Here is a 27,368-nt window from a genome sequence, read left to right as displayed (position 1 = left end):
TTCACTACCAGGAAGTTAAGGAAATTTTTCTTTAAAAATCATGAAAAGGAAAATAAATTTCTGTAATGAACAATTTGCTGGTGCAAGGCTCTGAGACAGGAAAGAAACTGAGCAACTATCTTGGGTGGTGGGGAAGAGTCATTTTCTGTGGTGACCAGAGCTATATTTGATTTCTTAGGCAATGTCAGCTTTTGCATGCTACATTCTTTGGCTAATTGCCAGCACGATGTGTAATACTTTAGCCACACTGTTGTTACTTAATCCTTTCCTAATCTGCAATTTGCGCAAGAGGAGTAAAATCTAAGCAAAGCCACTGAGAACATCTCCACTAATAATTTATCAAACTCAACTTTTGTTGTTGGCAGGGGACGGCAGTTGATGGAGGTGAATGTTTTCCCACAACAGCGCCGTATCATAAACACAGGGCAGCTGATTCACACCACACTTATTTTCTGTTATCCACCCTTGGTGTCACCCTGATATTTCTTCGAATGATAAGCCTGTGTGTGTGTGCTCACAACACACCGCCAAGGCCCCAGTTTCATCTCTTTGTGCAAATTACACATTAATTAACCATTAATAATAGTGGGAGTTGCAGGCAGAAATCCACACCTGCCGTGATGAGACCATGCCCTTGGTGAGCCAGTGCCTTATTAATCACCTGCACCTCAGCTGGAGCTCTGCACAGCCCTGCCAGACAAACACCCCGCAGAGGGAAGTGCTCACCAGCCCTAATCCTGCCTTAAAGAAAAGCCTTACCTCTTGCTCTATGAATTTTATTTATTTTGGTCCTCTGGGCAGTGCTTGCTGTTGTTAGAAACATGATTGCTTCATACAGTTATGTTAATGTTTGCATTTGACAGAATGTAATTGATACTTTGGCTGCTCCAGTTTCAAAGCCAAATTAGGAAATGAAGTGCTGCACATTAGCTTGTTTAGCTGGTTAAATACTGTAAATAAATACATGCAGGGCAATGAAAACTAATGAGTTTTCTTTAAGGCATTTTCTAAATAGCTGGCTTCACAAAAAGAAGAAAAAGATGATGCTGTGAACTCATATCCTGAAGGATTTCTCATTTTGCTGCAACAAAAGTTGATCCTGTCTGAAATCTGAACACTGGATTTCACTTAGAGAAAAGGATTTTGCAAGTTATGGAGGAATCATGGCAAGAACTGTTGCAAATTTCACGGTACTTTTATCAACAATACTTCTGTGACTTTGCATTTAACAAAGCCATTTTTTGCAAGGGATTAATTCAGACCGTGGTTATATGTCAAGTTATTCTTCTCAATGCTCACTAGAAAAACATCTTTATAAGAAGTATTTGTGCTGCTAAATCTGTGCACTGCCATAAGGCTGAATGTTAGGCTTTTCCCCCTGACAGAATGCAACAGCATGAGAAAAGTAGGGAAAAAATCTTGGTTTTCTATAAAGAGATAATCTGTTGAGAATTGCTTGACAGAGTGCACTCAGCACTGCTGGAATAATAAGTGTTTCTCAAGTTATCTGTCAGGCCTGCCCTCAGTGCACTAAAGGAGAGCTAGAGGAGAGTATTGCACTGGCGCTGTGATCCAGCCAAGGGCAATGAATTTTCCTCTTGTACATCTACAAAATAACCCTGTTCTTTCACCCCTTTGCTTTCATAAATACTACATTGTTGCAGAAGTGCCTTGGCCTAACTTGAAGGTATTCTACTAAAACCAGGGCACTGTTTAGTATAGGTAGAGCTGAACCTTTACCAGTCCTTTTTGACTGCAAATAACCTCAGCAGTATCACTTCCTTGGCAGAGATGTTGACCTTAAACCTGAGCTTGCTGAGCTGGCTGTTTTACCTGGCACTTTCAGAGGAAGCTGGTTTACAAATTCTGCTGTGCTACTTCAAAAGAAAATTATTGAACTGGTGCCTAAAATGCAGCTGAAGTACCGAGAGTTGATAAAAACACATACTTAGGATGTAAGATCCATCCTGATTGGGAGGTGGTTCAATGCCAGCTTAGGATGGAGACCAGGATGTTGTGAAAAACCTCAACTTTTCCTGTGTTTTTAGCAACAACAGAGGACTGAAGTCTCACAGCACTTTTCAGAGAGGGCAATTTCAAGGTGAAAATGGTGACCAGGTCTGCAAAATACCTAAGAGATTCATGTGGTCCTCAGCCAAAAGGACCATTTAAAAATAGACAAACTATGACTCTCTCAAAAAGAAATGTGTGCATAGCATAAATCAAAGTTCTCACACCCACCATCAAAAGTTTAATCACTTAATATGCTGGTTCTTTCAACACGTTCTGAAACTTTGTATACAATAATACAAACGATGGGGTAACAAAGCAATAGCAATTTATTCTGCTGTACAAACGGATGTTGCATTATAATCCCTAAAGCAATACAGAGGCTGTTTGCAGATGTTACTACAATTTGGCGTTTATTTTAATTGCTCTGCAGCACAGCTCATGTGAAACAAAGTCACGGGATGACCTACACGTTCACCTGCTGAGGGTGACTTAACTGCAAGGGGGAGAAAAAAGTTTTTTTGAAAGTTTTTGAGGTTTCACTTTAATACAAACCCCCTGCAGCTGTTTTGAAAGGATGCATCAGGGCTCCTGTCCAAGCCTGAAAGCATGGTAGGGCAGGGGGTAATTTAATCAGCCAGGCTATGCAGTGTGCATATTTTTACAAGTCTTGCAAGAATGACATCAGTAAAGTAACTTGAGATATTTTGGTGTCTAACATTCACTCAGCAAGTGCTAAGAAAATATGCTTACTGCACAGATCACTGGCTTCACAGAGTGGGAGTCAAGGTAACTCATGAGAGTCAGCGCACTTTGCTTTATCACTGACCAGGTCCCTTTTCCCTCCTTTTCACTTTTCACTTCTCTTCTAAAAGTAAAAGCTGTTTTTAAAGTTGCTCCTGCTCAAGGAGCTGCCTAGAAGCAGTTGCTCCACTAAACAGATTTCAAGCAAAAGGACAAAGTTAAACATGAGGCAAAGTATAAATAAAAATCAAGACTCTCTTCCTCCTCCTTTCCACTTGTGAGCGATGATCTCACCACTCCGGGTGGATTGCAAGGGTGGCTTGATCTCTTTCAGGAAAGCACATTCTCTAACCTTGATACTGCAGCTATTTATACTCCTCTCTTCTCACCACAAAGAAAAGCAGCTCTAATAATCCTTCCCTTGGTTTTAATGAGAGCACCGTGCTGCCTCCCAGCAGCAGGGTCAAGCCTCTGCCCACGAGCTGTAGCTCCCTGTAACACCAGTGCTCTTGGTTACTGCCTCTCCTTCTGGCTGCTCAATTTTAGACATCTGAGATCGGATTTTCCACTGGCTGAAGCATCACATTGCCAGGCACACAGGTGCAGGATGACAGCCCTGCTGTGCCACAGCATCTTCTGCTCACAGGGCACAGAGGGAAACAAATGCATGGGCTGAAAGGCAAGAGGGTTTCTAAAATTCAGAGGCAGAGCTCTAACTCCTCTCTCCCTTGTTTATCAGAGGAGTAGGATAATCCATTTCACATAACCCGGGGGACATCCCAAGCCCTTTCCACCTCACAAAAGCCCCTGTCCCCACTCTCCCTGGGGATTCAATCCCAGGCTGAGTTGAGGGAGTTCAGGCTAAGGCATGATGGAATGCATATACAGACCATAGAGGAGCTGATAGTCTCTTAGGCCAAACCCCATTTTTTCAGATTAAACCAGACACACTGAGCTGCATTCCTCTTGAGACACCACAAGAATTGGGGACAAACATTATGAAACCAAGTTTATTAAAACTTTCTACAAGTCAGACTTTATCATCCAGGTTTCCACAGACATATACATATGTACAAATTGGACATAGTGTTTTTAGCTTTTCTGGCAGAATTTTCTACCAATATATACAAATGTACTGTTTTTCATAGAAGGGTTAAACTGTATCACAGATACAAATGTCAAGCAATCATGAGAGGTTTAGTGCAACGGAGAGCTGGAGTGCTCTGCTCTTAATGCTCATGATTCTGTCAAGTTAGTATTGCCAACAATAATTCACATTGAACTGCTCTTCGACACCTCTTATTAAGACAAAGTACAACAAAACAAGAAAACAAAACCCCAAACAGTAAGGTATGTACAAAGTACACAGTCCATGAGGTATACATGGTATTCTTGCAACGCGTGGTGGGACTGCAGCTTGCCAGGGTTAACCCTTAAAATGACTTCACTCGAACTGGGTGGTGTTGGGAACGCGCATCACCCACCTCACGGCCATTTTAGAAGCCACACTCTTGCCTAAGGTGAATGGACATCTCTGCATAAACCACTGGACACATGTGAAACTAAGCAGAAATCTTAGGCAGGACTAAGGTTTACTTACCCCCAACCCAGGAAGCTAATGATTCAGATATATTCATTATTCACACATATTGGAAAGACTATGAATAATCATGCAAAATAAAAACAAAACAAAATTTTAAAAATTAAAAAAAAAAGGCGGGGGAAGCTGGAGGCAAACAGCATACCTGAATAATCAACTAAGGGTGTACGGAGATTTTACTCTTAAGACTAACTTTTTGTGGGGGTGGAGGGGGAAAGAGGAGGTGATGTGTTATTTTTAAGAGTTAAGCCGGTTGAAAAACATGGCAATGTTTACAGGTACTGTACAAGACACCCCTCATCCTTTCCAGGGGAAGGTGCCCCAGCCGATAGTGTTACGGTTTGGTAAACGGATACGTTTTGGCACTCGGAGGTAACGAGACCTGCTACTTGACAAGCTCGCTGAGGGCATTAAGTTATATAGGCTACACCGTGGTAACACAAGGCTTAAGTCTATTTAAAACGCTTTCCTGGACAGCGAATGGAATCAGAAGGGATCCAGCTGGGAGATCCACTGGTTTCTGCTTCAGAAAGAGCCACAGCAGTGATTTCTCTTACGGGTGGATCTAGGAGCTTCATGCCTCTGAAAGCAGGATCAGCTGGAGGAGCAGCACAAGCAGAGAGCTGGCCGTGGTGGGTGAAGACCTCATTCCCTCATTAACGTGTGCTTACAGTCAGAGAGCTGCTTGGTGAGCTGGCTGCTGGGGCACGCCAAGGCGATTCCCCTTTTCACCATTTCTGTCAGATTTGTTCAGGCAGAGGTGAGCCATGTGCCCCTCTGCCCCTACACATCGTGGCCAGGGCTCCACACCTCTGCAGCCGCTGCAGGAAAGCAGAAGGAGCTGCCTTTCCATCCCACACCTTGCCAGACGTAAGACTCTGCAGCCAAGATGTGACCAGTTACAGCGGAGGAGGATGCGGGAGGCAGAAGAGCCAGACAGTTCTCACAAGGCTGCACAAGTCCTCCGGGGCTGGTGGGACCGACCAGCAGAGCAAGAGGATGGAACTCTGAGTACACTTAGGGAGCGGAGACCTCCAGGGTGGCATTCATTTAGACAAGGTCACTTTTCTGACCATACTGGCACTTTAAGATGCAGTTGAGTTTGCAGAAGTGGGAAAATGAAACCCTACAAAGATGCCGGAGGTAAGAACCGACGAGGTTTTTGAGATTTCGGGGTTAGCAGAAGAAGGAACTGATATCATCACTGTCTCCATGATATTCTGGGACAATCTGATCTGAAGCTCCTGTCTCCTGGTCTGTATATCCAGGCTCCAAGACTGCCTCAAACCAAGGGTGAAGCAAGATCTCTGGAGCAGTGAGTCTTTCGGAAGGCTCCCGCCGCAGGAGGCTGCGGATGAGGCAGCGGGCTTTGGGGGAGACGTGGTCAGGAATACAGAACTGTCCACGCCGGATTTTGGAAAACAGAGTGCTAGGGTCCGAGTCATGGAAGGGATAGCGTCCCACCAGCAGGGTATAAAGCATCACTCCCAAACTCCACACATCGGCCGATTTTCCAGAGTAAGTCCCCGTCGTGTTTAGGATCTCAGGGCTGACATACGCCGGGCAGCCGTGCTTGTCTGAGAGAGCATCGTCTTCACCCTTGATGATGTGTGTGTCTTCCAGGCTCTCCAGACGCAGCTGAGTCCTAGGGAGGGCAGGAGAGGAAGCCACAGGTGAGAAATAGCAACAGCAGTCGTGAGCAAGCACAGCAAGACCCTGCCATGGCCCCATTCTCTCTCCCATTGGCACTGGGAAAGGAAACACCTCAACTTGCAGCAGAGAAGTTGCCCAGACGCCCAGGAACGTGTAATGGAAGTGATGCTGTGTGCATCGGGCCAGCATTCAGTGACACTCATGTTTCTTTATTAACTGGAGATTTTAACAGCACAGAGGACTCTTGAGGAACACTGAGTCTCTGCTGCCCACACAGGTTGCGGTGCCACTGCAGGGGGTTAATTGGTGACATGGCACTTTGCAGCCACTGTGTGCCGTTCAGGCTTTGAGCAAACAGCATCCAGCTGTGCGATTCCACAAACCACAAAGCCCAGCTCCCCTCTGCACTCATGAGGATCATTGCCTTCCCTAAGCTTTTTTTTTTTTTTTCATTTTAGTTTGTAATTTATTTTTTTTATTTTTGGAGCGTATCACCACACTCACCATCTCCAGGTGGAGATGGGTCCACCCCAACCTCCTATTTTGGAGGGTAAGGGGAGCTCCCCATCGGCAGGGAAGCCACCAGGCAGCCCTGGAAGGGCTCTGCACTGCCTGGCAGCCTGCTGGGGTGTAGATATGTTGGCTTCAGCCTGTCCTCAGCCTGACCTCGGCAAATACCCATTGGTTCTGCAAACGGAAAATATGACTCAACGAGAACCGTGGGCCCGGGATTGGCTGCGGGAGCCCTGAAACTGCACCTGTGCAGAGCCCGCGTCGCCTGCCATTGCTTAACCCTCTTCTTGCCAAATGTGATGCACATGACATCGCCTGTGCAACACGTTATTTCCAAATGAGCGAGACTGTAAGCAACGTAACATTTCAACAAATGTTTCATCTTCTTATGGGAGGGAAAAGCTGCAATAGTTTCCTTCAAAGGAATAGCTTTCTTTACGTGTCAACATATGGCTGTTTCAGAGGGGCCGTGCTGGTTAATTTTCTTATCACATTTGTAAAAGATATCCTGAAGAATCATTAGCCCAGTTTAACATAACAAAATCCCTTTTCTTTCGCATCAGTAGTATCACCGTACATTTTTATGATATTAAGCACAACTCCATTACAGCTTTTACTTGGTTTTTTAACATTCCTTGGGATAAGCAGCTAGTCCAGAGTCAGTTTTGCTGTTTTTCTGACTCTGCCATGTGTGGTGAAGCACTGCAAGAGCAGCAAACACTCCAGGGGAATACTGAATTATTTCCCTAATCTAAATTTAACAACTAGATTCTATGATCTCCTCTATGAGCCTCGGCTTTAGGCTAAGTTTTACTAAAGTGATTTTCTTTGATGCAGGACTCCCAAAGCATTATTTAACCATGTCCCACCTTCCCTCCTGTGTGTGCCCACGATCCACCAGCATGGGGGGCATGGGAAGCACGGCAGTGGAGAGGGGATAAAAGCCTCGAAAGGTTCAGCAGCATCACTCTCATCAGCAGAGTGGTTCAGCAAGGAGACCCTACCCAAGTTCTGGGGCTCCAGCGTGGGTCACAAGGCAGCTCTCCCGAGGAGGGACCAGAGGTCCAGCTCCTCACATCTCCTGCTCCCCCAGCTGGGCTGCTTCCTCCCGCCGGTACAACACCTCAGTCTCCCCCCTCTCCCTTTTATTCATTTCACACTGAATGAGCGGCACACATGACATCTTCTGGCGCTAACGAGCATCTGAACTATCATCCCTTTGTCTGCCAGCGGGTTTCAGTGAACTTCTGCTGAATGAGAGGAAGCTCCCGGCGAGCTTCCTCCCTTTCATCAGTCAAGATCTAAGAGGGAGCGCGCCCCGGTTAGATCCGTGACCTACTACACACACGTGATGAGGACCTACTCGGATTGCTCGCAGGTGATGCCCCGCTGACGGGGCTGCTTCCACTCCCTGGGACGCTTTTTGTGTCTCTGGATGTGGCATTCCTCCCTCCCCACTCACCCAGGGCTGGCTGCTGACAGCCACTTACCTTTCTTCATTAGAGAAAACAAATTTCCTGAGCTTGAGGTCACCAAGTACGATGGCTGACTGGTGGCAGTGAGCTACAGCGGAGACAATCTGCTTGAACAGCCGGGCAGCCTCCTCTTCCCTCAGCCTCTTGCAGCTCCTCACGTAGGAGTGCATGTCCCCAAAGTCCTTTTCAAAGAACACATAGGCCTTGGTGTCCCCGAGAATGACTTCCACAACCCCGGTGATGTTTCTGTGCGACGGCAGCTGAATGTAAGGTCGGATCTTGTCCTGGTAGTGTTTGAGGGGGAACACCTGTATAGAGGAAATTAAACCCAAATTCATTCTCAAGGGCGTTGAAAGCTGCAGCTCGCGTAGCAACTCTCCCCAAACAATGACGAGAGAGCTGGAGGGGAGCCAGGGCTCGGCAAGACCGGCAGGAGCGGCTACCGAGACCCTTCCTGTTCGTTTTACATTGAAAGGCTGGGGGGAAACTAAAACAAACCACCATTCCCACAGCCTCTGGGGGGAAGGCGCTCCGAGGTAAGCCGGAGTCCCGGCTCACTGGCAGGCGTGCAAACGCCGCCGGGGGCTGGCCGGGCGTTCCCGGCCGTGGAGCAGCGGGAGGAAGGATGTTCGGCAGGGCTGTCCCCGGGCCGGCAGGACCCGCTCCCCACCCGCGCGGCTCCCGCTCACCTTGCAGCGCAGCTCCCGGCCCGAGCTGACGCTCAGCGCCCGGGACACCTGCTCCCGCTCGGCCAGCGGCAGCAGCAGGTACGAGGCGATCAGGCTGGGACCCGCCGCGCCGCCGCCGCCGGCGGGAGAAGCGGGGGCACACGGCGAGCCGGGAGCGCTCAGGCAGTCCGGGGGGCCGCATTCGGCGAGCCGAGGGCACTTGGCGGCCGGCGCTTCCTCGGCGGGGCCGTCGTGCAGGGGCTGCAGGCGCTTGGCCGGGGCGCTGCGGCAGCGGGCGGCCGGCAGCAGGGACGCGGGGCGGCTCATGGGGGGAGCGGAGCGGGCGCGGAGCTACAGGCGGGCGCTACGCGCTGGGCGCATCCCTTCGCTCTCCCCGCCGAAACCTCGGGCCGTGTCCACCATCTGCTGCCGAGTCCGCGCTAAACTAGTTGGAGGCTTTTAAAAAAAATTAAAAAAAAAAAAGGTGATTCTCCTCCTCCTCCCGGCCCTGACGCACAGGGAAATGGGAGGAGGGAGGCTGGGACACGCCCGCTCCGCTCCGCCCGCTGCTCTCCGCGCCCCGGGCCCGCCGGGCGGGGCGGCCGCGGAGCCGCCGCGGGACTTGAAGGGGGCGGCGGGGACCCCCCCCCTTCGACCCTAAATAATTATGTCGAGAAAGCGAGGCCACCTTCCTTTCCAGGATCTTCTTGTCCATACAACTGCAGGTTCCCAGCCACAGTCCTTACTTTTCACTAATCACTAAATAACCATCCCTCACCCCAAGGTTTGCATCACAGCGCTGTTGTGTGAGCATAAGCGTTTACTCATAAGCGTAGACGTAACGTGCACCATCAGAAATACTTGGCACTGGGTGTTTCCCATGTTAAAACTATATCTGCTGTCCGAAAAAGGAATAGCTCAGAGAGCCAGGCAGCCGCCAGCAGCTGCAGTGACCTGCGAGGAGCAGACTGAGAGGAGCTACACACAGCTCAACAGCATGGCTTTAAAGGAGTAGTAAATAGACTTACAGCCCGGACTGGGAGTAAATGGAGAAGGAAAAAAAAAAAAAAAAAAAAAAAAAGGGACAAAACCAGACAACAAATCATCCCTGGGAAAAAAAACCAAAAAACCAAAAAACCAGCTGTAGTTTTGACAAGAATGCTTCAGAAGGAAACTCTCCTGTTTTCTGTTTTTATATATGCAAATTTTCTGTAATTTAGCGCTGAAGCTTCCCTAATATTAACACGGGGACCCTGCGTTTTGTTATTCAGTAGGATCAACTCCTCCTCTGTTTTGGTTTCCCCATCCTGGGTCTGTGCAAGAGGCAGAGAGGGCTGAGGATGGGTCACCCAGCTCTGAAGCCTGTGATGCCACGTGTGCAGGTATTTGCTCAGATTCCTGATAGATAACTGCACAGCAAACCCATGCATGCCTTCAGCTACTTCTAGTGTATTTTAAGAAACACATGAAACTCTTGTGCGGGATGACTCATAGCATAGCAGTCCCATTAATGCATTTAAACATAAAACTCATATGCCATAAAGGGATATCCCAGGGCCTGCATTTCTTTCTTTCTTTTTTTTTTTCCCCAGAAATAAAATTCCGTTAATGCCTGCAGATTGTTTCTGAGTGATTCACCACAACTCTCAAAGCATGCTATTTTATTTGGTTCCTCTTTATAGGTAAAACACATGCAAGTATCTATCAGACCTTTTGTTTTACTTTTCCCTTCCGGGAAGTTTAATGATTGGAATGCTGCTGCTGGGTGAATTTAGCTGGTAGGATGCCACATGTGTAGGCCGCTTCCTCCATCTGAGACAGCAGAAGGTGCAGGGTGGGGGGGAAGGTATCAGAACCTCTGGGGACAGGGAAGGGGTGCAGACAAAAACAAACGGGTGCGCACAAAACAGCAATGGACCAGCATAAAGGTTCTCACGGGCATTAGTGGTGTGTGCCGGTGTCCCCTGTAGCTCTCTCAGAACTGAGATGCAGAGTGAGCAGGAATGAAGGTGTCAAGTGTTCCCACCCTCCCAAAGATCCCTCTCTCTCAGCTGCTGTGTCAGATCACTGTCCCTGCTGAGGAGAGGCTGTACCAAGGATCTGCTGCATACATTGTTGGAAGTTGTGTCCTTCACCTGCCCAGCCTCCCATCCATCTAAAACCTTAGGTGCACACCATGGGGACACAGTGGCACCTGAGCACAGGGCTTGGCTCGAGCTATTGGCAGCCAAATGGGAGATGGCACCCACTGGTCCCGAGGAAGGGAAAAAAGCACCTCTTGTCATCCTGGCTCCCCCAAACCCACCTGGCATGTGAGGAGAGCAGAGTACACACAGCATTGTACCTCACAGTCCTGCCACATTCTCCTGGTGCCTGGGCAGCCTTTCCTCACAGGGATTCCAGCAATTTCATGCTCTGTATGTCCGTCCCTGCTAACTGGAGCCCTAAAACTGGGTGAGCAGTTCCCAAAGGCCAGGAAAAGATAACCCCTGGGGCATTCATCCCACAAGCACTGGTGGGTGCCCTCTTCTAGCTGACTGTATATGCTGAACTACAGTTGACTGAGACAAACCAAAGCTTAAATCTCCCAGGTCTTTGAAAAATGAGTGAAGTTCTTGACAGAAGGAAACCTCTGGTGCTTCTTTAAAATGCCTGGCATGCTTTCAGTACTCAAAGCCTTAATGCCATGGCTGAACATACAGTAGCAATTATTACTCAAGTTAGTATTATGTTTTGGGTACAGAATATAGGAAAAGATCCACATCCAGACTTCCCTCCATCCCCACCAAATTCATTTCAAGATGCAGAGCAGAGAAGGGATTCCCACTTTGGCTTTTCTGGTTTTTCTAATTTTGGCTAATCCCCAAAATGCAAAAATTAAGAATAAAAAAAAAATAAAAGGGATGCCAAGGATGTTGTGTGATGACCTACATGGCATGTTCTTTTGCTCTTTCTCAAAGGGCTGAAACTTGTCCTCTTGCCCACCTCTGCCAGTGCTTGCATGCAGCCCTGGTGTGGTTAGGAACCAGTGCTGAGAACAGGAGGAATTCCAGGAAGAGATTTGTGAAAAAGTGTTGCAATATTTCAGTATTCTAAGATTTTTGCAGAAAATGGAGCTACCACACTTGACACAGCAGCCTTGTGTTTGTTGCCATCAACAACACTGGCTTTTAAGCATGTAGGCTTATCTCCTGCACTAGTCTCCTCCTGAAATCAAAAGCTATCTTTTCAGGTCTTCCTTCTATTCCCTGCATAAACTTTCATCATTGCATCTCCCCCTTCCCCAAAAAAGACCTTTCGGGCTCTACCTGCTTAGCATGTGTGATGAATTCTGTCATGGTAATTCCCAGTTGTGCCTGTGGTGAATTTGAGCCTGAATGGCTTTACAGCCCTTCAAAATGAACCAGGGCAATGTTACACATCTCCAGTGGACAGCACTGAAAATCATTGTGGAGCACAGATCAGTGCACAATTACAGACCTAATGCTGGGATAAAACATTGACTCTGTGGATGAGTCCTGCTATCCAAGTGCCAGAAAAAATAAACTGCTGTGAGCCAGCAGAATACAAGGAACCAGCACTCAGATGTTCCAAAGGTACTTGGTACCTGTGAGGTGGGCAGGGATGACCTTTGGAAGTAGAGTTCAGTAGACTTCATGCCTGACAAAGGATAACAGTGTGCAACAGACACCTTCCCAACACTAGCAAAGTCTGAGGAGCTCTCAGTCAAAGGACATTGCAGAATCGTTATAAAAAGTAGATCCTGCCTTGGAAAAGGCCAGTCAAAGCAAGCAGGACTGCTGGCTGCGTCCTCACTTCTGGAGTCCCAGCTGCTAGGCAAGGATCTGGGACTGCAGCAGAAAAAAGAGCCTGTGGGATGTGTATCACAGAATGGGCACGTCCTAGCAGAGGGAAAGGTCTTACATAGCACAGATTTGCCAGGAATCTGGCAAGGTGAATATTGCTCTTCATATATTTTTTCTCTTTTTTGAAACAGACAAGCAGCTTAGTGCATCTGTGAGATAAAGACTGAAGAATCCAGAATTCCTGGTGCTCAGGCATTGATCCTCCCATTTCTCTTATTTTATTTAAGGGAATTTTTGTTACATGGTTTTCAAGCATCTACCTGCCTTGCCCTCAGCCAGTGCTTACACTCACCTGAGCAGCAATTTTCCTTAGATGCTCACAAAATTATCACTGTTGCTCCAGTTCTCTGACCCTTTATCTCTATAACTAGAGCAGCCAGAGGCAATGAGTATTGTGTAACCATCTCCCCACTTCCCAAGTGCTTGGGACAGGTCTGGTAACTTTGACAGTATGTCTCATGGGACACACTGAATAAATCTCTATTAGATTAGGGCACTTATAAATAAACTGGCTGCTTGCCACAGAAAAAAATGAAAAGGTCTTTACTGGATGAGAAAGGCAAGGAACACAAATATTTTGGCTAATATTAAACTCTTGGTAAACGATGAAAAATCAGTATCTTTATTTTTAAAGTTATTTCAAGCCATGTAATGAAAATTAAACTACTGCCAGATTGAAAGCCAACAATCTAAAACCAGCATGTCATCTATAATCTAATGGTGTACAGAATTACCCTGCACAGATGGGGCTCAAAGAGTAGTCGTATGGCCAGGTGATAAAGAACTAAAAGTGATGTTTTTTATAGCAGAGCAGCATCTGTGATAACCCACAGCCATCCTCAGACACTGTGGAACTTGGCGGCAGATTCACCGCTGAGATATAAAACACATGACGAGCACGTAGTGACATCAAAAGCAGTGCAGTGTAATGGTGCTCAGATGTCTCCCCTCAAGCCCACACAAAAGCTGCTCTCAGGGCTGCTGTAGCTCAGAAGTCTCAATGATTCCCTTTTGATAAACCTGTTGTTAACAAATCCAAGGAGTCTTATGAGCAGCACCTCCTGACTTTGTTCCTTTGCTAACTGGAGAGCATGAAGGCTTCTTCTGTTGCCTGGAAGACGTGTGAAGGTTCAGGTTTTAGACCTCAAATCCTGTTTTTACTTCAGAAGTGGATTGCACAAGGGGACAGTGAATGAGTGTCTCCATTTCCCTTGCGGTCAGAGAAGATCCTATTCATACTGAGTTTACAAGCAAACACTTCCTTTGGTAAGCTTCCCATGCAATTCAATTCATGTGCGTGCTTTCAGGCTCTGTCTTTGGGTCTGGACTAACATCAGAACAAGCAAGAGAGGCAGGCTCTCTTCTCAGCCCACCACAGCCTTTTCTGCAGTGCTTGGAAATGATGAAACACACAGTGTTTTCTGCACACTGCTGCAGTCCTGTCAAGTTACTGTGATTATTCATGCATCAAGAGGCTAAGCACATACATGGGTATCTACTGGATGATGTACACCCATTTCAGAATTTTACTTGCTTAACAATCAATCCAATGTTTTTGCTCTTTATAGTAACTGGCTGGGAGCCTAGAATCTGCTGGCACCTACACACAGGATTCTCCTCTGAGCATTCTGTGACCACGTCAGGTGTTTGAAATATTATATATTAACAGTAAGTACTTTATGACCAGCAAATAAATTATTATTTATGGAAGACTTGGAATTTGCCATCAGTACCTGTAGTGAGGAGCCATCAGCTTAAGGCTTTGGCTGTAGTAACAGAAAGGAAGACCTGTCCTTGGGATATTCTTACATTTTCCATTCCAGGAAGTCTTTTTCTAAGTGCATCTTCTTCACTGTATAATAAAGCACTATCCATTAGGCAAATGTTTAGTTAACAGACACAGCAGGATCCATACATGAAGATTTTTAGGGAAGGTGAGGATTAAGATTCACTTGAAATGGCAGTGAAACTTAATAAAGTAGCACAGCGAATTCTAAGCTAGTTCTGGCCACAGTACTGGAGCTATTCTTGAGAAAAATGTCATGAGGTACTTGTGACCACAGGTAGGTAAGACCTTTGTCATCAGCCACTCATGAGGAAACATGAGTATCCAAGAGGACATTGTCTAAAATAAGGCAGTGTGTTGGCCTTGGCTGTTGAGTCATCAGTATCACTTCCTGCAGCCCCTGCTTTTGCTCCGGGTATTTCTCAAGGGAGCACTGACTTAGTCTTTTTGATTCTTCTAGAATGAATAAGATCACAGCTCCAGAGCAGTAATGATGAATATGTCCTTGATTCAGAGGTATGTGCACTCCTTTAAGCACAAGTGTGCTAAATCTTCCATGAGATGCCTGCCTGATTAGTTTTTATCTTTATTCGTCATGGCTTCACTGATTTGAAAACTTCAGACTCTCTAGTTGTAAAATGGAGAATTCACAGGAAGAATCTGTTCAAGTGAGAGAGCAAGCTTAAGTGAGCAAGTGTTAATGGCTTGTGCCTCAGGGTACCACTGAAAGCTGTTGTACGTGGATCTCTCTTGCCTTTAATTCACTATTTGCCTAGACACTTCTTTAAACCTTCAAAATACTACGTGGAACTTCTCTAGCAGAGACAGATTCTCACCAGTTTTCAATGACAGATCCTTCTCAGCTACCCTGAGATTTGCTGCATTTGTAAGCACATCTTATGGGAAAAAGAAAATAAAAAACAAACACCTGACCTCTGAATTTCTTTTAAAAAATATCATTGCAAAATTGCTGACGTCAGACAATGAGACACAAATTACCCTGTGAACTGTTAACATATGCCTGTTTACATATGATATCTTATAGCCAAAGCAGATTAAGATTTGAAGGTTTAACTGCTGTTGAGTTTCCACTATGTGAATCATACAGATCATACAGCTTATTCATCACAGGCACTTATTTTTATTCTTTAACTCTTTCAAGCTACTTCTTCCCAGAGTAGAGTTTAGGGGAAATGTGGGACATGTGGGAACAGAGAGATCACAACTGCACAACAAACCCTGAACTCTGCAAATGAAAGAGGAAAAAGCTGCCATTAAGTGCAGCCACCCGAGTGAATCAGTAGTGGTTTGTATCTTGCACCAGGTGAGCTGACAGGCACAGAAGCCTTCCCCAGCTGCCACGGTCACTCTGTCCATCTACCTAGTTAAGAGAAGAGCCAGCTGCAATGGATGCTGATGGCCAACCCTGGAATCTGTCAATTTAAGGAGGAAAATTACTTGTAAGAACCAACAGAAGAGAACTGGCCATGACAAAATCAGCAGGATGGCTCAAGTTCCAAGTTCAAAGAAAAAAAAATACCATTCATCACTCTAGGATTCCTTGGGTGCTATGATATAGTTTAAATTCAGAAATGCCAAACATTTTGGTGAAAACTTCATTGATTTCAGTAAACACAGGCAGTTTATTCTAGCACTTGAATCTGTGTGGTGCATCACTGATTCTAATGGGACTCAAGTACTCTCACCAGCAACGCTGGCCCAAGTGAACAAGTATCTGTCTTTTCCTGGATAACATGGTCATATTTTAAAAGAGGCATCTCTGATGATAAAAGAAAGAAACCTACCTCTATTTAAATACACATGCCTATTCACCTCAGATGTGATTGTTATTAAAGCTAGGCAGGCCAGTGATGCCATCTCTTTCAGGTGAAACCAAGAAGGATTTCAGAACTTCACTTGCGGTTCAGCTTCTCTGATTCACTGACACTGCCTGTCTCAGGCTAGCAAAGGAGAGAAGGAAGATGATGTAGTTTGAAGCAGGAATATGAAAATCCAAAAATAACTTTCCTCTTGGAGTGGCCATAAGTGACTGTTTGACTATTTGTTCTTTTCATTTAAAGTGTTGCTTCAGATTTGTTTGGTTTTTGTCTCCCAGCTGCATCATCTTAAGCAGGCAGTCCACCTTATTACCTGTGGATTGGCTAACAGAGGCTGAGTGCAGCACTGTGATGGGTCAAGTCTCTTTTTCACGTAGGACAACAAGGTGTAACCAAGACAGCAATCTCCCTCACAGCATTACTCACTGGAACATGAGGGCAATGAACCATATCAGGAACTGCAGCAATCCAAGGCTATACTGGTACAAATGCCACAGGGAGCAAACCAAACCTGCTGCCACCAGTTTGTTGGTAGGAATCTGGGTATAATTTTCCAGATTTCCATGTGTTATTGGAAGGCACACTCAGACACCAACACAAACTAAATTTGAGGTGCAGCACTTGTGGCCATGGAAAATGTATGTACGTCTTTGCATCTGAAAACTTGGGAGGCTGGTTATCACTAGGGATTGAATTAGATCCAAGAGGACAATCTTAATGCACTTCTGCCAGAAACTGCAGAGGTTATTTAACCAATGCAAGTTTCTGTTTCTGATATTCTGCTTAGAAATGGTTCAAGAATAAATTTAGCCACAATCTTAAAGATGAAACAAAAAGGACATTCCCTCCCCCTCCCTGTTTTTTTTTTGAAAAATGCTATTGTTAACATCCTCCCTTGTGGTATTTAACTGAAAAGGGGTGACCCGCCTTAAAAACTACAGGCTTGAGCCCTGAGGTATTTTAAAAGGGACCAGATTTTACACACAAAAATACAAACAGGTACATACTGCTCCACCACCCCCCAGTCCCTTTCAGCTGTTTCAGCTGGGCTTCCATGGCAGAAGCACCCACGCTCACTGCAGAGCTGGGGAAGGATGGACCTCAGGGTTAGACCACATAATGAAAATTAGCCAGCCAATTCCCACGAAGTGTTTTGAACACAAAAGCCCAGTGCAAGCAATAATGGTTCAGTTCTCTTTTTCAGCTATGAAATCAGCTTGCAGATTAATATTCTTCAATTACAAAATAACAATTTTCAGCTTGAAGTGGTTTGTGCTCTTAAGTGCAATTGGGGTTAATAATGGTCTATGAAAGGAGAGCTATTAGCAAACAGTAACCCAGAGTGGAAACCTGAGTACATGGGTACCTCAGCTACATTTTACATTAAATGTCAGATTGTAAATTCAGAAAAATTACATAGGAAAACACCATCTAGCCCACTAAGGATCCCAAAGCACAAAGAAACCTGTATTTTCTGCTTACATATGCCAAGAGATAATTGTCATCTGACTGCCAAGGCAGCTTCTTTTACCTATGGCTATTTCTAATTCATGTATATATATGCCTTACCTGCCTGATGTGTTCAGATCAATTTAGGCAATAAATAGTGTCACAAAGTTTAAGTTCTTTTCTGGATCTGTGCCCAAAAGCATAGATATCTGAAGATTATATAAAAAGATTTAACTGTTTTTCAATCCAAGGCATATGTTTACAATACATTTGTACTATCTGAAATTTGGTTATTGGAATACTTCTGTAAATAATTGTAGTCTTCTAGCCTACAACATTAAGGTAAAGCCTTCTGGGACTCCCAAATGAAAAAAGCCTGAATTAAATGCTTCTGAATATCAAAATAAAAGCCTAAGTCAGGGCAGAGAGTTCAAAATTATAAAAAAACAAGGCCAAATCCTCAAAGCTGAGTGGTTGTTCTCTGTGGCCACAAACAAGGTATAAGTGTGCAACACTTTCTGCAAATTCATCTCTAAGGTTTGTGTTACAACATGGGCATGGTCCCAAGCACTGAAAATCCTTGGTCACAGTGTCCTACTCCAACCATGCCCAGTAGTTAGAGAGACAGTGACAGAACTATCTGCAACACAGAGCAAAGCACTCATTAACGCTGGCAGGATCTGCATCTCTAATATGTTGAAGAAACTAGCATACTGAAAAGGAAGTTTAAATGCTGCAAAACATACTTTATTTACCAAATGCAAGCTTTTAGAAATTCAGGAAGGTAGAAAAAACCCAAACAAGTTTAACTGGACTTCCTTATATTCCTGACTACAAAAAATGCTTTCAGTTACAGCAGAGACCTTTAACTTTGGCTACAAATGAAACATTTAACAATGATTTACCTATAAATGAAACACTTAACACATAACAATCAGTTATACAACCTATTTAGAATCAGCAGCTTATCTCACAGGACCTTTAATAACAAATTTTCTTTGTGGCAGTAGCATATCCAGCTCACGTGTCCAGGCTTGACCAGCTTTGTTTTTTCTGACTGTCAATCAGTCTTTTAAGTATTTCATCTGGTACAAGATCTGATCCTTTTACATCAACATGGCTACAGCCCATTTTAGGGCATCTGTTAAAAAGAAAAGAGAGACTCCATTAAGAAGAATTGTATTTGACAGATATGGGCTTTTGCATAACATCTGCTAGATTTTTTTTTTGTCATTCTTTCTCTCAGTTCCTTGTTACCTCTTGTCCTCTTCACCAGCTCTATGTGGGAAAAAATAAATCTATCCCAACTGGTGAGAATCAGCAGCTGAAGGAAGGAAAGAAGGTGCACAGTGAGAGATGGAGACTTTCACCTGTAATCACTCTCTTGCTGCAAGCACACAAGCTGCCTTCATCAGCAATGATATCAGCACTGCATGGACACCTTTCTGTGTTGCTTTCTCTCTCTGCAGTCCTCTAAAAACTGCAGGTAGATACTGCTTACCTCACTAAACTGCAGTGGAGCAGTATAATCTTTACTGGCAGATAAGTAGGGAAATTATTTTCTAGGGAACCAAAAGGGAGTGAGTCTTGCCATGACTGACTGGTGAATCAGTGTACTATCTAGTTGGTGTAAAAATCAACCTGACTTTTTATGAGCTGTGAAAGCTCAGAAAGGAGAAATGGGGCCAAATTAACAGCCTCTAGATGATAATCAAATACAAAATGTCTTACAACTACTTGAAACAGCCAGATAAAGACAGCAGGGTAAAAGATATTCAGGGACCAAAGGTCATTTTCCTTTGGTGGCAGCCCAAACACACACAGATGGTATCTATAGTAAGAAGTAGCACTTTTCCTGAATTTTTTCCTCTCTGAAGAGAAACGTTTGTCTGAGGTGCTGAACGTATTTACACTCAGTACTCATAACTTTTACTCCAGATTCGTCCACAGGTTACAGTGTTTGTCATAGATCAGTCATTTAATTGCTCTGTGCCTCAGTTTTCCCATTTATCACCTTAATACAGCAAGAGCTTGCCAGATTAATGAATAACAAGGGCTCAGAAAGCTTTCCACATTTCCTGTAAGCATAAAGTATTAGTATGTCCTTCCAGGCAGTGGAAAATAGTGAGCAAAGCAAGAGACGTAAGAGTTGCCTCAAGGAGTGTGTGACAGGTCTGTCAGCACGGGCTGTGTGTACGTCAGCTGAAGGGCTGGCAGGCAGGCACTGCACTGCCAAGGGCACCGAAGGCATCCTGTGGATTCCAGCTGGGAAGTGCTTGTGAGGAAACAGCCACTGTGTGTCTGCAGAGTGAGCAGCAGCTCCAACTGCAGAGCCAGGCTAGCGAGGATCCTGCCCTGCTCTGCCAGGACACCTGATCCCACAGGAATATCCCTGGCAGGGGCACAGCCCAGCAGCCAGGCCATCACACTGGAACACTGAACAGGGAACTTGCTGCAATAGCTGGCCTGTCTTCCCACCACAGTAGATGATGGGTTTTAACTGAATTTTCATGAGAAAGTTTAAAATTACCGTAGGTTGGTCAGACTGGGCAGAGAAAACCAAGGAGTCCTTCTTAATTTAATTACAGTGAAGCTGTGGCATTGCTCTGTGAGTGCTTTTCTAGCACTGGAATAACTGCTGTAAAAATGGTAAGGCCGCCAACTAAAAGCTCAGTATTAAGAACTGCCAGTGTTCAGACTGCACAAATAGTTTTGGTTTGAGGATAAGGGAGCTTTTAAAGCTGGGTGTTGTACAGCTGATATGATTTTTTTAACTCCAGAGTTTCTCTAGTCTTCCCTTTCTTAAAAGGTAAAATAAAATTCAGTCATGTGAGCCTATTTGTTTTTCAGCAGAGCAGAAACTTTTGATCCACTACAACAATTCCTCCTAAATTGACATTGTTCTGATGGATTTAACAACACAGAGAAACATTTAGATACATCCTAAATTCAGTATCAGAGAAAGTATTCTTGTCATTGGGCTGTTGAGCACATGCTTTTTAGCCTCTCCCTATCCTCCAGAACACTCAGTTTCCTCCAACTTGAGAGCTATTACCCAATTCCTGTTCATTTTTCCAGCCAAGTCTCTGTCCATCCATGTTGCTGGTTTTGTTGTTATTCCCAGTTATTCCCATTCCAGACTTTACCCCTAGATTTTGTAACACAAGCAAGGTGCTTCCATCTAGTTCTTCAAGCTGTCTTGACCCTGAGATAGTGGCTGGGCATTCCAACTGATGCTTGGTTTCATAGCAGTGCTTTCCTGTAACAGGGAATGAGCATGGAATAAAAACTCCAGCTCTACCTTTGTAACCCTCATGGAGGACTGTGTAGAGCCTCACACAAATGCCAGAGCAACAGATGGAGGAAATAAGCTGCCTGTGGCATTATCTTCAGGGAAATCAGGTTGCTGGTCCCCAACAGACCTTCCTAAGCAAACTGCACATTTATTAAGAAGTCTAGAACTAGTAAGTTTCCATGAAGTCATCAGCCCCAAAGCAGGAGGCTCTAGCATAAATGGTGTAAAAACAAAGGTGAAATCAATGAATCAATGATGACATGATATGTCCTCTCACTTGCTCCAAAAAGCATTCGTGTTCAAGCCTCTTCTTTTTCTACTTTTTTCTCTTTTTTTTCCCTTAAAATCATTATAATTTTCAAATTTATTGTGGAGAATTTGAGGTTTAAAAATTAATCTCTTACATCTTTTCATTCAAAAAAATATGTTCCATGTGGAAAAGTGACAGATTATAATGGTGATATAAGGAAAGAATTATTTAACTCCATCATGGTAGGAACTGCACTGCACTATCTGATCTCATTCTTAAATTCTATTCTGTCTAAAATGTTGTGGTTTAATATTTCTCACTTTAACATTCAGCGGTTTTAATATTTCTGAGCTGAATTGGAATATAACTGCAAAAGAAGGTGGATGGAGGAATTTTTTTTCGTTTACTTTAAGGCTTGCTACATAAGCAGTGGGAACATATCAGCAACTAAATAATAGGAAACTGAGGTCTCTCTCTGTTGGTCATCACTTTACTTCTGTTGTGCAGCTACAAGAAGCTGTAACTTCCCCACACAATTCCTGAATATTTCCTTACACACAGTTTTCATTAAAAAGAAAAGCACCTTCACGTGTCTAGTACTAATGAGGAGGCTGTGATTTGGGCAGATGCTGAAGTTTTACTTCCTGAAGCCTTTCCAATCCAAATACATTTCCTAGAACAAGTGGAGTAAAATTCCACTTACACAGCAGAGCAAATGCCTTTCCACACATTCTTTTTAGCTTACCGGACTTTTTTCTTTTTCTGCTTCTGAGTCTGGATCATTTCTAGAATGGCATCTTCTTCATAAATATGTCCACAGACCTTGTTCCTCACTGGCCTCTTCATTGTCACCTACAGTCAGTAAGGATTGATTTAAAGGAACTGCTAATGCCCATGAAAATGCTGCTTCTGAGATTTTCTGTGAAACAGCAGAAGTGTGATTGCCACTCATACATGGCATTCCAGTCAAGCTACAGGACGAGATCCTGCTTGGTAAAGTACATTCCCACTTACATGGGTTTTCTTCCCAAGCAGTTTTACTCTTTTCTGAAAATGCTTAAAATTTATAATATTGTTGTTATATATAATGTTGTTTAATAGGTACTGCAGATTTGTAATAATCAAATCAATGAAGAATATGAAATAACTATTTCCCTGTCAATTACTGTAGCAGTGATACATACCTGTGTAATGGGACAAATAAAGTTCATCTGACTCCGAGTCACAGCTAAATCTTCATCGATTTGTTCAATGGTGTCATTACTATGATCTGATTTATGAGAAAGTAGAATGGGAAAAAGAGAAAAAAAATTGTTTCTTATTTAATGTAGATTGCCAATACTTAAAATAAACTAATAAAATCCAACATTTGCCAAGCACTATCTCACAGTGATATCTAAAATACCACAGCATGTTTCAGCACCACTCCACGGACAAGACACTGCAAAAAATACTGTACTAGAATGTATTTAAGAAAATGTGGATTTTTATATTGTAACCACTTTGCATGTGTGTGTGTCTGTGTGTGTGTGGCTATTTACAGGCAATGCCAGAAAGAAAGGCTGGGAAGGAGAGCAGGCTGGCCTGAAGATATGCAAAATCTTTGGTATTCACTATTCAAGTTCCCCAAAACCCAGTTACACACAGATGAGTCCCAGAACCTAACAAAAGATGAGGTGGAGCAGATCTGGCAGTCCTACCCTCAATATCAGTTTGTATTTGAGTGTCATAAATGGGCTTCCTGTATAGCCTGTACATACTGTACACACTTTAAAAGGAATTTGTACTGTACCATAATGCATCATTTATAAAGTGATGCTGTTGTATTTTGATAAGACTATAATTAGTGAAAAACAAAAGCCAAGAAGTGTCACAGTCAACAGAAATGTTATTGAAGTAATCTTAAAGAGGAGGAGCAGAATGAAATTTCTGACAATTCCCATAAAACACCCAGTGGCCCAATGCCAGGGGATAAAGGGCAGACAAATGAGAATAAATCCATCTAGAGCTGGAGGATCTGCAGGTCTCCACCTTTACCAGAAGAAGAAAGCAAGCTATAAGCAACTCTGTGCACCCAGGGGCACACCAACTATGAACAATTTTTGTTCATGCAAAAGTTAGTTATATATATATATTTAGAGAGAGAGAGAGCTACATATAGCCTTAATGAATTACATACATGTTGTTTTATCTTCTAGCTCTCCTCTCTTATTGCAAATCTAGGCTTTTAGTTGAATGCATTTGTTTATCTTTGAATCTTATCTGGTAATAACAGCAAACTTAACACCTGCCATAGCTTTCCATTCCTTTGGGGTAGTTCTGCAATGCCTTTGCAGAGGCAGAGAAGGGCCCTGGGGTGCAGTCCTCAAGGTGTCCCAAACAAGAAGAACGTTTTTCTTTCTAGCTGCACGAGCTGCACCCCAAGGGAGGAGTGAGAAACACCAGTGAACACAGAGAGTTTAGAATTACTTCATGATTTGCCTCCTGCAGTACCTCAGCCTGGGTTCCCTGTGCTGCTGTTGCACACTATCAGCCAATCTCTGCCTCCCTGGTATTCAGTCTGCCACATCTATTAAGGACCAGTGTTTCCTAACTTATGGTCAGTGCTGCATGCCTGTGTGATATCATCACCTTCCGGGTGATACCAGCAGACATCACCCATGGAGCAACCAAACCTCTCACACCCAGCCTGGGCAGAGCTCACTGCCCTGGGAGCCAGCACAGCCCTGGCTGGGGACTCCTGGCATTGATGTTGCAGCCTTTGCTCCGCCACAGCACCTCCTGGTATGCCAGGCCTATTTCCAGACCTTCCTCCTTAATAGAGATTGCCTTTCTTTCCATTTCAATATTCCAAGCATTTAGGAGTGTCTGTGACCCCAGTGCTCTAACACAGGTATTGGGGTTGGAACAAGGTGACCTTTAAGGTCCCTTCCAACCCAAACCATCTTATGATTCTACTCCTGTGAATATCATGAGGATACTCAGGCATTCATCAAGGATATTTCTGTGTCTGCTACTAAGGTGTCATGCAATCAACAGGGGGAAAAGGAGCTCAAATGTCCAATGTCAATCATAATTTCAAGGCTTTAATCTCCAAGAATATAAACATACCTTCCTCAGATACTGACCACCTAACAAAGGCAAACACTTGCAAATCAGAAGGAAAAAGTGGGGACAACTTAACTGTAAATACCAAAGCTGCAATGGTATGGACACCAGAAATGCACTTGTGTTAGTCATCTGTTTTCAGAAAAAAACTCTCTGATGTATTATTCTTAAATTGCTCATGTAGATGGTTTATTCTATCATAAGCACATAGTATTTGAAAAAAGCACAATTTTTGCACAACTTTGGGAAAAAGGGTTTTTTTAAATAAAGCTTTTGAAATACCAAGCAATGGGTGAAATCCCACTAAGACAGCAAGGCTAAGCAATATTGGAGTTATTGGCAGGTGGCAGCTTTGGAAAGAGCAAATTATCCCAGGCTGGGGTAACATTTTCCCATACTGGCTTTGGAGGTGATTCAGATGCCTCATGTTTAATGGTTGAAATTTCATGAGTTGAGACCTAATCCTTGTAGGTGGGGTATATTAATCTTCTTGGATTCAAAGTGTCCTCTTGCTGCAATCTTAAACACTTCAGGTTGCACTTTATTTGCAAAGATTTTGTATACAGCCTATCAGAGTGGGGCCCTAGCTTCAAGAGGTGATCACAGCCCAAATGAATCATTATTTAAAATATTTCCTTTTCATAAGCAGCTAATATTTTTAAAAACAAATATGCAAGACTGGGATGATGCAAGTAATACCTCAAGCATGTCAATAGCAAATTACCATAAATCAGATAAACCACCCACAGATTTGTTGCTATTGCTTGATGTTCTACATTACAGGAGAAGAAAGGAAAATCACTTTTTTTCAGTGACAGTAAATTTTGCAGATATTACACAAGACACACACATCCTAAGCTGGTCAGAAAGATGCTCTAAACTGTAGATCTATATCCGCAGCCTCATATTGGAAGATGTTTTGATTAAGGTCAAAGGGACTTTTTTTTACCAAATTAAATGTACGAAAATTTCAAGGATCTAAATTGCAAGTCTGACTATTCTACAGAAAGAAATAAAAAGACTGGATCATACATACTTCAGCTAAGGCAGGTTATATTTTTATAAAATTGAGTTTTCCTTGCAAATTAAAACCAGATGCAGAAAACACTAAGTTATTGTTCCCAAAATTCAGATGTTGCCTTAAGTAACAGAAGTGCATACATCTATTTTGGTAGTCTGAAAGATCACATATTAAGTGCCTTAACAGTTTCTAGTTTTCCATTCCACCCAACTGAAACATGTTATGAACATTAGTAACACATTTTCTATCTTGCTATCTCAGCAATGATGTTTACAGCTGTTGTAATAAACCTGCATTCTTATAAAGGTATCTATTTTTGGTAACACATCATAACGAATTTTCAACTGCCAACGTTTTTTTTACTTATTCAATTTTAATTAAAAGCTGGTATTAATTTATATCTCTATCGCTTTCATCTCTTGATAATATTGTGACTAACATGCCTTTGCTCAGCTTTTACGTACTCTGCTGAGAGAGACTCAGAACTTTTAAGCCAACTTTTAAAAACAGGAAAACCATAGTGCAGAGTTATTAACTGCTGGATTGTGAATTATACTAAGCATAGATAATATACATGTTAAAAAAGCATGAGAGGAAAAATCCTCTCCACTGTCATTGTTATTTCTATGACCAAGAGACTGCTGCCTGCTCACTGCTCCCAGTGTCAGCAATGCCCTCTCCCCAATTTCTGTTTCTCTAACCTGGTTCTCAGTGAGTACATGTTGCAATGTAAACTCAATTGATTTATTTCCTTTTGTGCTGGGCTGTTCTGCCTTCTCACCTGCCACAGTCAGACACTAATCCTGAGAATCAAAGGGTAACGTTAAGCATGTGGGATTGAGTCTTTGTAAGCCTGAGCCACCAGACAGACAAGGTCTTGGCTCCCAAGAGGGTCTATTGTACTGCTGACTCCATAGAAATAACAGCAAGTCATCCAGGCTGGGAAAAATCCTATCTCTGAGAGCTCCAAGAAAAACATGAATGTTATGAGGACAAGTCAGATGCCAAGTGTTCCTGTCAGCAGGGCACAGAAAATAATGAAAGGTGGGGGAGGTGAAGGACATTGTCACATCCAAGAGTTGTGCTCCAGGAGTCAGAAGACATCTGGGCTGAGGAAAGGCCAAGGCCAAGTCTAAAGGAAGGACCTGACACTGCTGAGAACAGCAGATAATGCTTGAAAGTGGGTCAGCATGCCCATCACTGCTCTGAATTTGGGTTAGCCTTCAGTCCAGAGAAGCTGACCAGAACTGTCCAGTGTCCTTCCCTAGGGATGGATCTGCAGTAAATGCTGTAGGAGTGAAAGAAGAGGGGAAGCTGAGAGTAATACCTTCCTGGCAAAATCTCCAGTCTCTAGCAATTTGTGGCCAAGGACTTCCTGAGTCAGAGGTAATATCTTCATGCTTAATAAGCCCTGGAGTTTTCCTTCAATGAATTTGTCTAAACTTGGAGAGGGGAATTTCGTCCTGGACCTTTCAGCTTGATTAGAGACAGTTATCTTTGCTAGAAAGGTTAGCAGCAGTTTAATTTTCCTTGAAAATTACTGCAGAGGCTGCAGGTTACAGTTTAATTTGATTTTTAAGAGGGAAAATAAGGTGTGCGAGCTACAGCTGCAGTCAAACAGTTCAAAGGCTTTGTGCTTTTTGCCAGAGGCATGTGATAGTTTAATTTGCCAACCAAGCCAAACTAGGCTTTGCATTGAAGTACATTACAATTTGATTACTTGCTGGTGTTGCAATACAAAGTTGATCTAAGGAAGGTGGCCTCTAACATGTTGCTCCAGATTGCAATTGCAAATTTACTTGCTCCTGCCCAGGCCAAGCAACTTGCTGGTAATTTACTGCCAAGTGCTTTGTATGTGCCCTGTTTGACAGATACTTGTGTAAAAAGCACACAGAGGTGCATTTGGTCCATCCAAAAAAAAAATGACAATCCTGTAAATATAAGCCATTCTTATTTTCCTGGAGTATGAAATACAAATTAGATTAATGTATTAGCAAATTTTTAGTTCCTTTACATAATAGTGAAGAAGGAAAGGATCATGTCTTTCACTAAATATCAATCCTCTAAAAACTCCTTTAATGCCATCAAATTC

General features: G+C 43.7%; 2 protein-coding genes across 2 annotated transcripts in view; both read right to left on the bottom strand.

The window, feature by feature from the left end:
• Positions 1 to 3,750: 3,750 nt before the first annotated feature.
• On the bottom strand, positions 3,751 to 9,111 carry TRIB1 (tribbles pseudokinase 1). Its single transcript, XM_059486626.1, has 3 exons — positions 8,685 to 9,111; positions 8,011 to 8,303; positions 3,751 to 5,999 (listed from the first exon to the last, which is right to left on the bottom strand). The coding sequence occupies exons 1-3, from the start codon at positions 8,988 to 8,990 to the stop codon at positions 5,531 to 5,533; spliced, it is 1,068 nt and encodes a 355-aa protein (XP_059342609.1). The 5' UTR covers positions 8,991 to 9,111; the 3' UTR covers positions 3,751 to 5,530.
• Positions 9,112 to 18,323: 9,212 nt separating this feature from the next.
• Positions 18,324 to 27,368, bottom strand: part of NSMCE2 (NSE2 (MMS21) homolog, SMC5-SMC6 complex SUMO ligase) — a 126,714-nt gene continuing 117,669 nt past the window's right edge. Inside the window, exons 5-7 of the mRNA XM_059479723.1 lie at positions 22,332 to 22,417; positions 21,893 to 21,999; positions 18,324 to 18,743 (exon numbers count right to left, since the gene is read on the bottom strand). Of these exons, the coding sequence (XP_059335706.1) occupies positions 18,623 to 18,743; positions 21,893 to 21,999; positions 22,332 to 22,417 (314 nt within the window). The 3' untranslated portion in view covers positions 18,324 to 18,622. The remainder of the gene's footprint in view (positions 18,744 to 21,892; positions 22,000 to 22,331; positions 22,418 to 27,368) is intronic.

The sequence above is a fragment of the Ammospiza nelsoni genome, chromosome 1, assembly GCF_027579445.1.
Source record: "Ammospiza nelsoni isolate bAmmNel1 chromosome 1, bAmmNel1.pri, whole genome shotgun sequence".
Classification (NCBI taxonomy): domain Eukaryota; kingdom Metazoa; phylum Chordata; class Aves; order Passeriformes; family Passerellidae; genus Ammospiza; species Ammospiza nelsoni.
Note: the sequence above shows the minus strand (reverse complement) of the source record. Positions and strands in the feature narration are given on the sequence as shown.

Excerpts from the sequence above, each read along its gene's own strand:
- TRIB1 (XM_059486626.1), bottom strand. The coding sequence starts at position 8,990 with ATGAGCCGCCCCGCGTCCCTGCTGCCGGCCGCCCGCTGCCGCAGCGCC. Across the intron at positions 8,304-8,684 it reads GCCGGGAGCTGCGCTGCAAG|GTGTTCCCCCTCAAACACTA; the intron begins GTGAGCGGGAGC and ends TCCTCTATACAG. Across the intron at positions 6,000-8,010 it reads GTTTTCTCTAATGAAGAAAG|GACTCAGCTGCGTCTGGAGA; the intron begins GTAAGTGGCTGT and ends TGCCCTCCCTAG.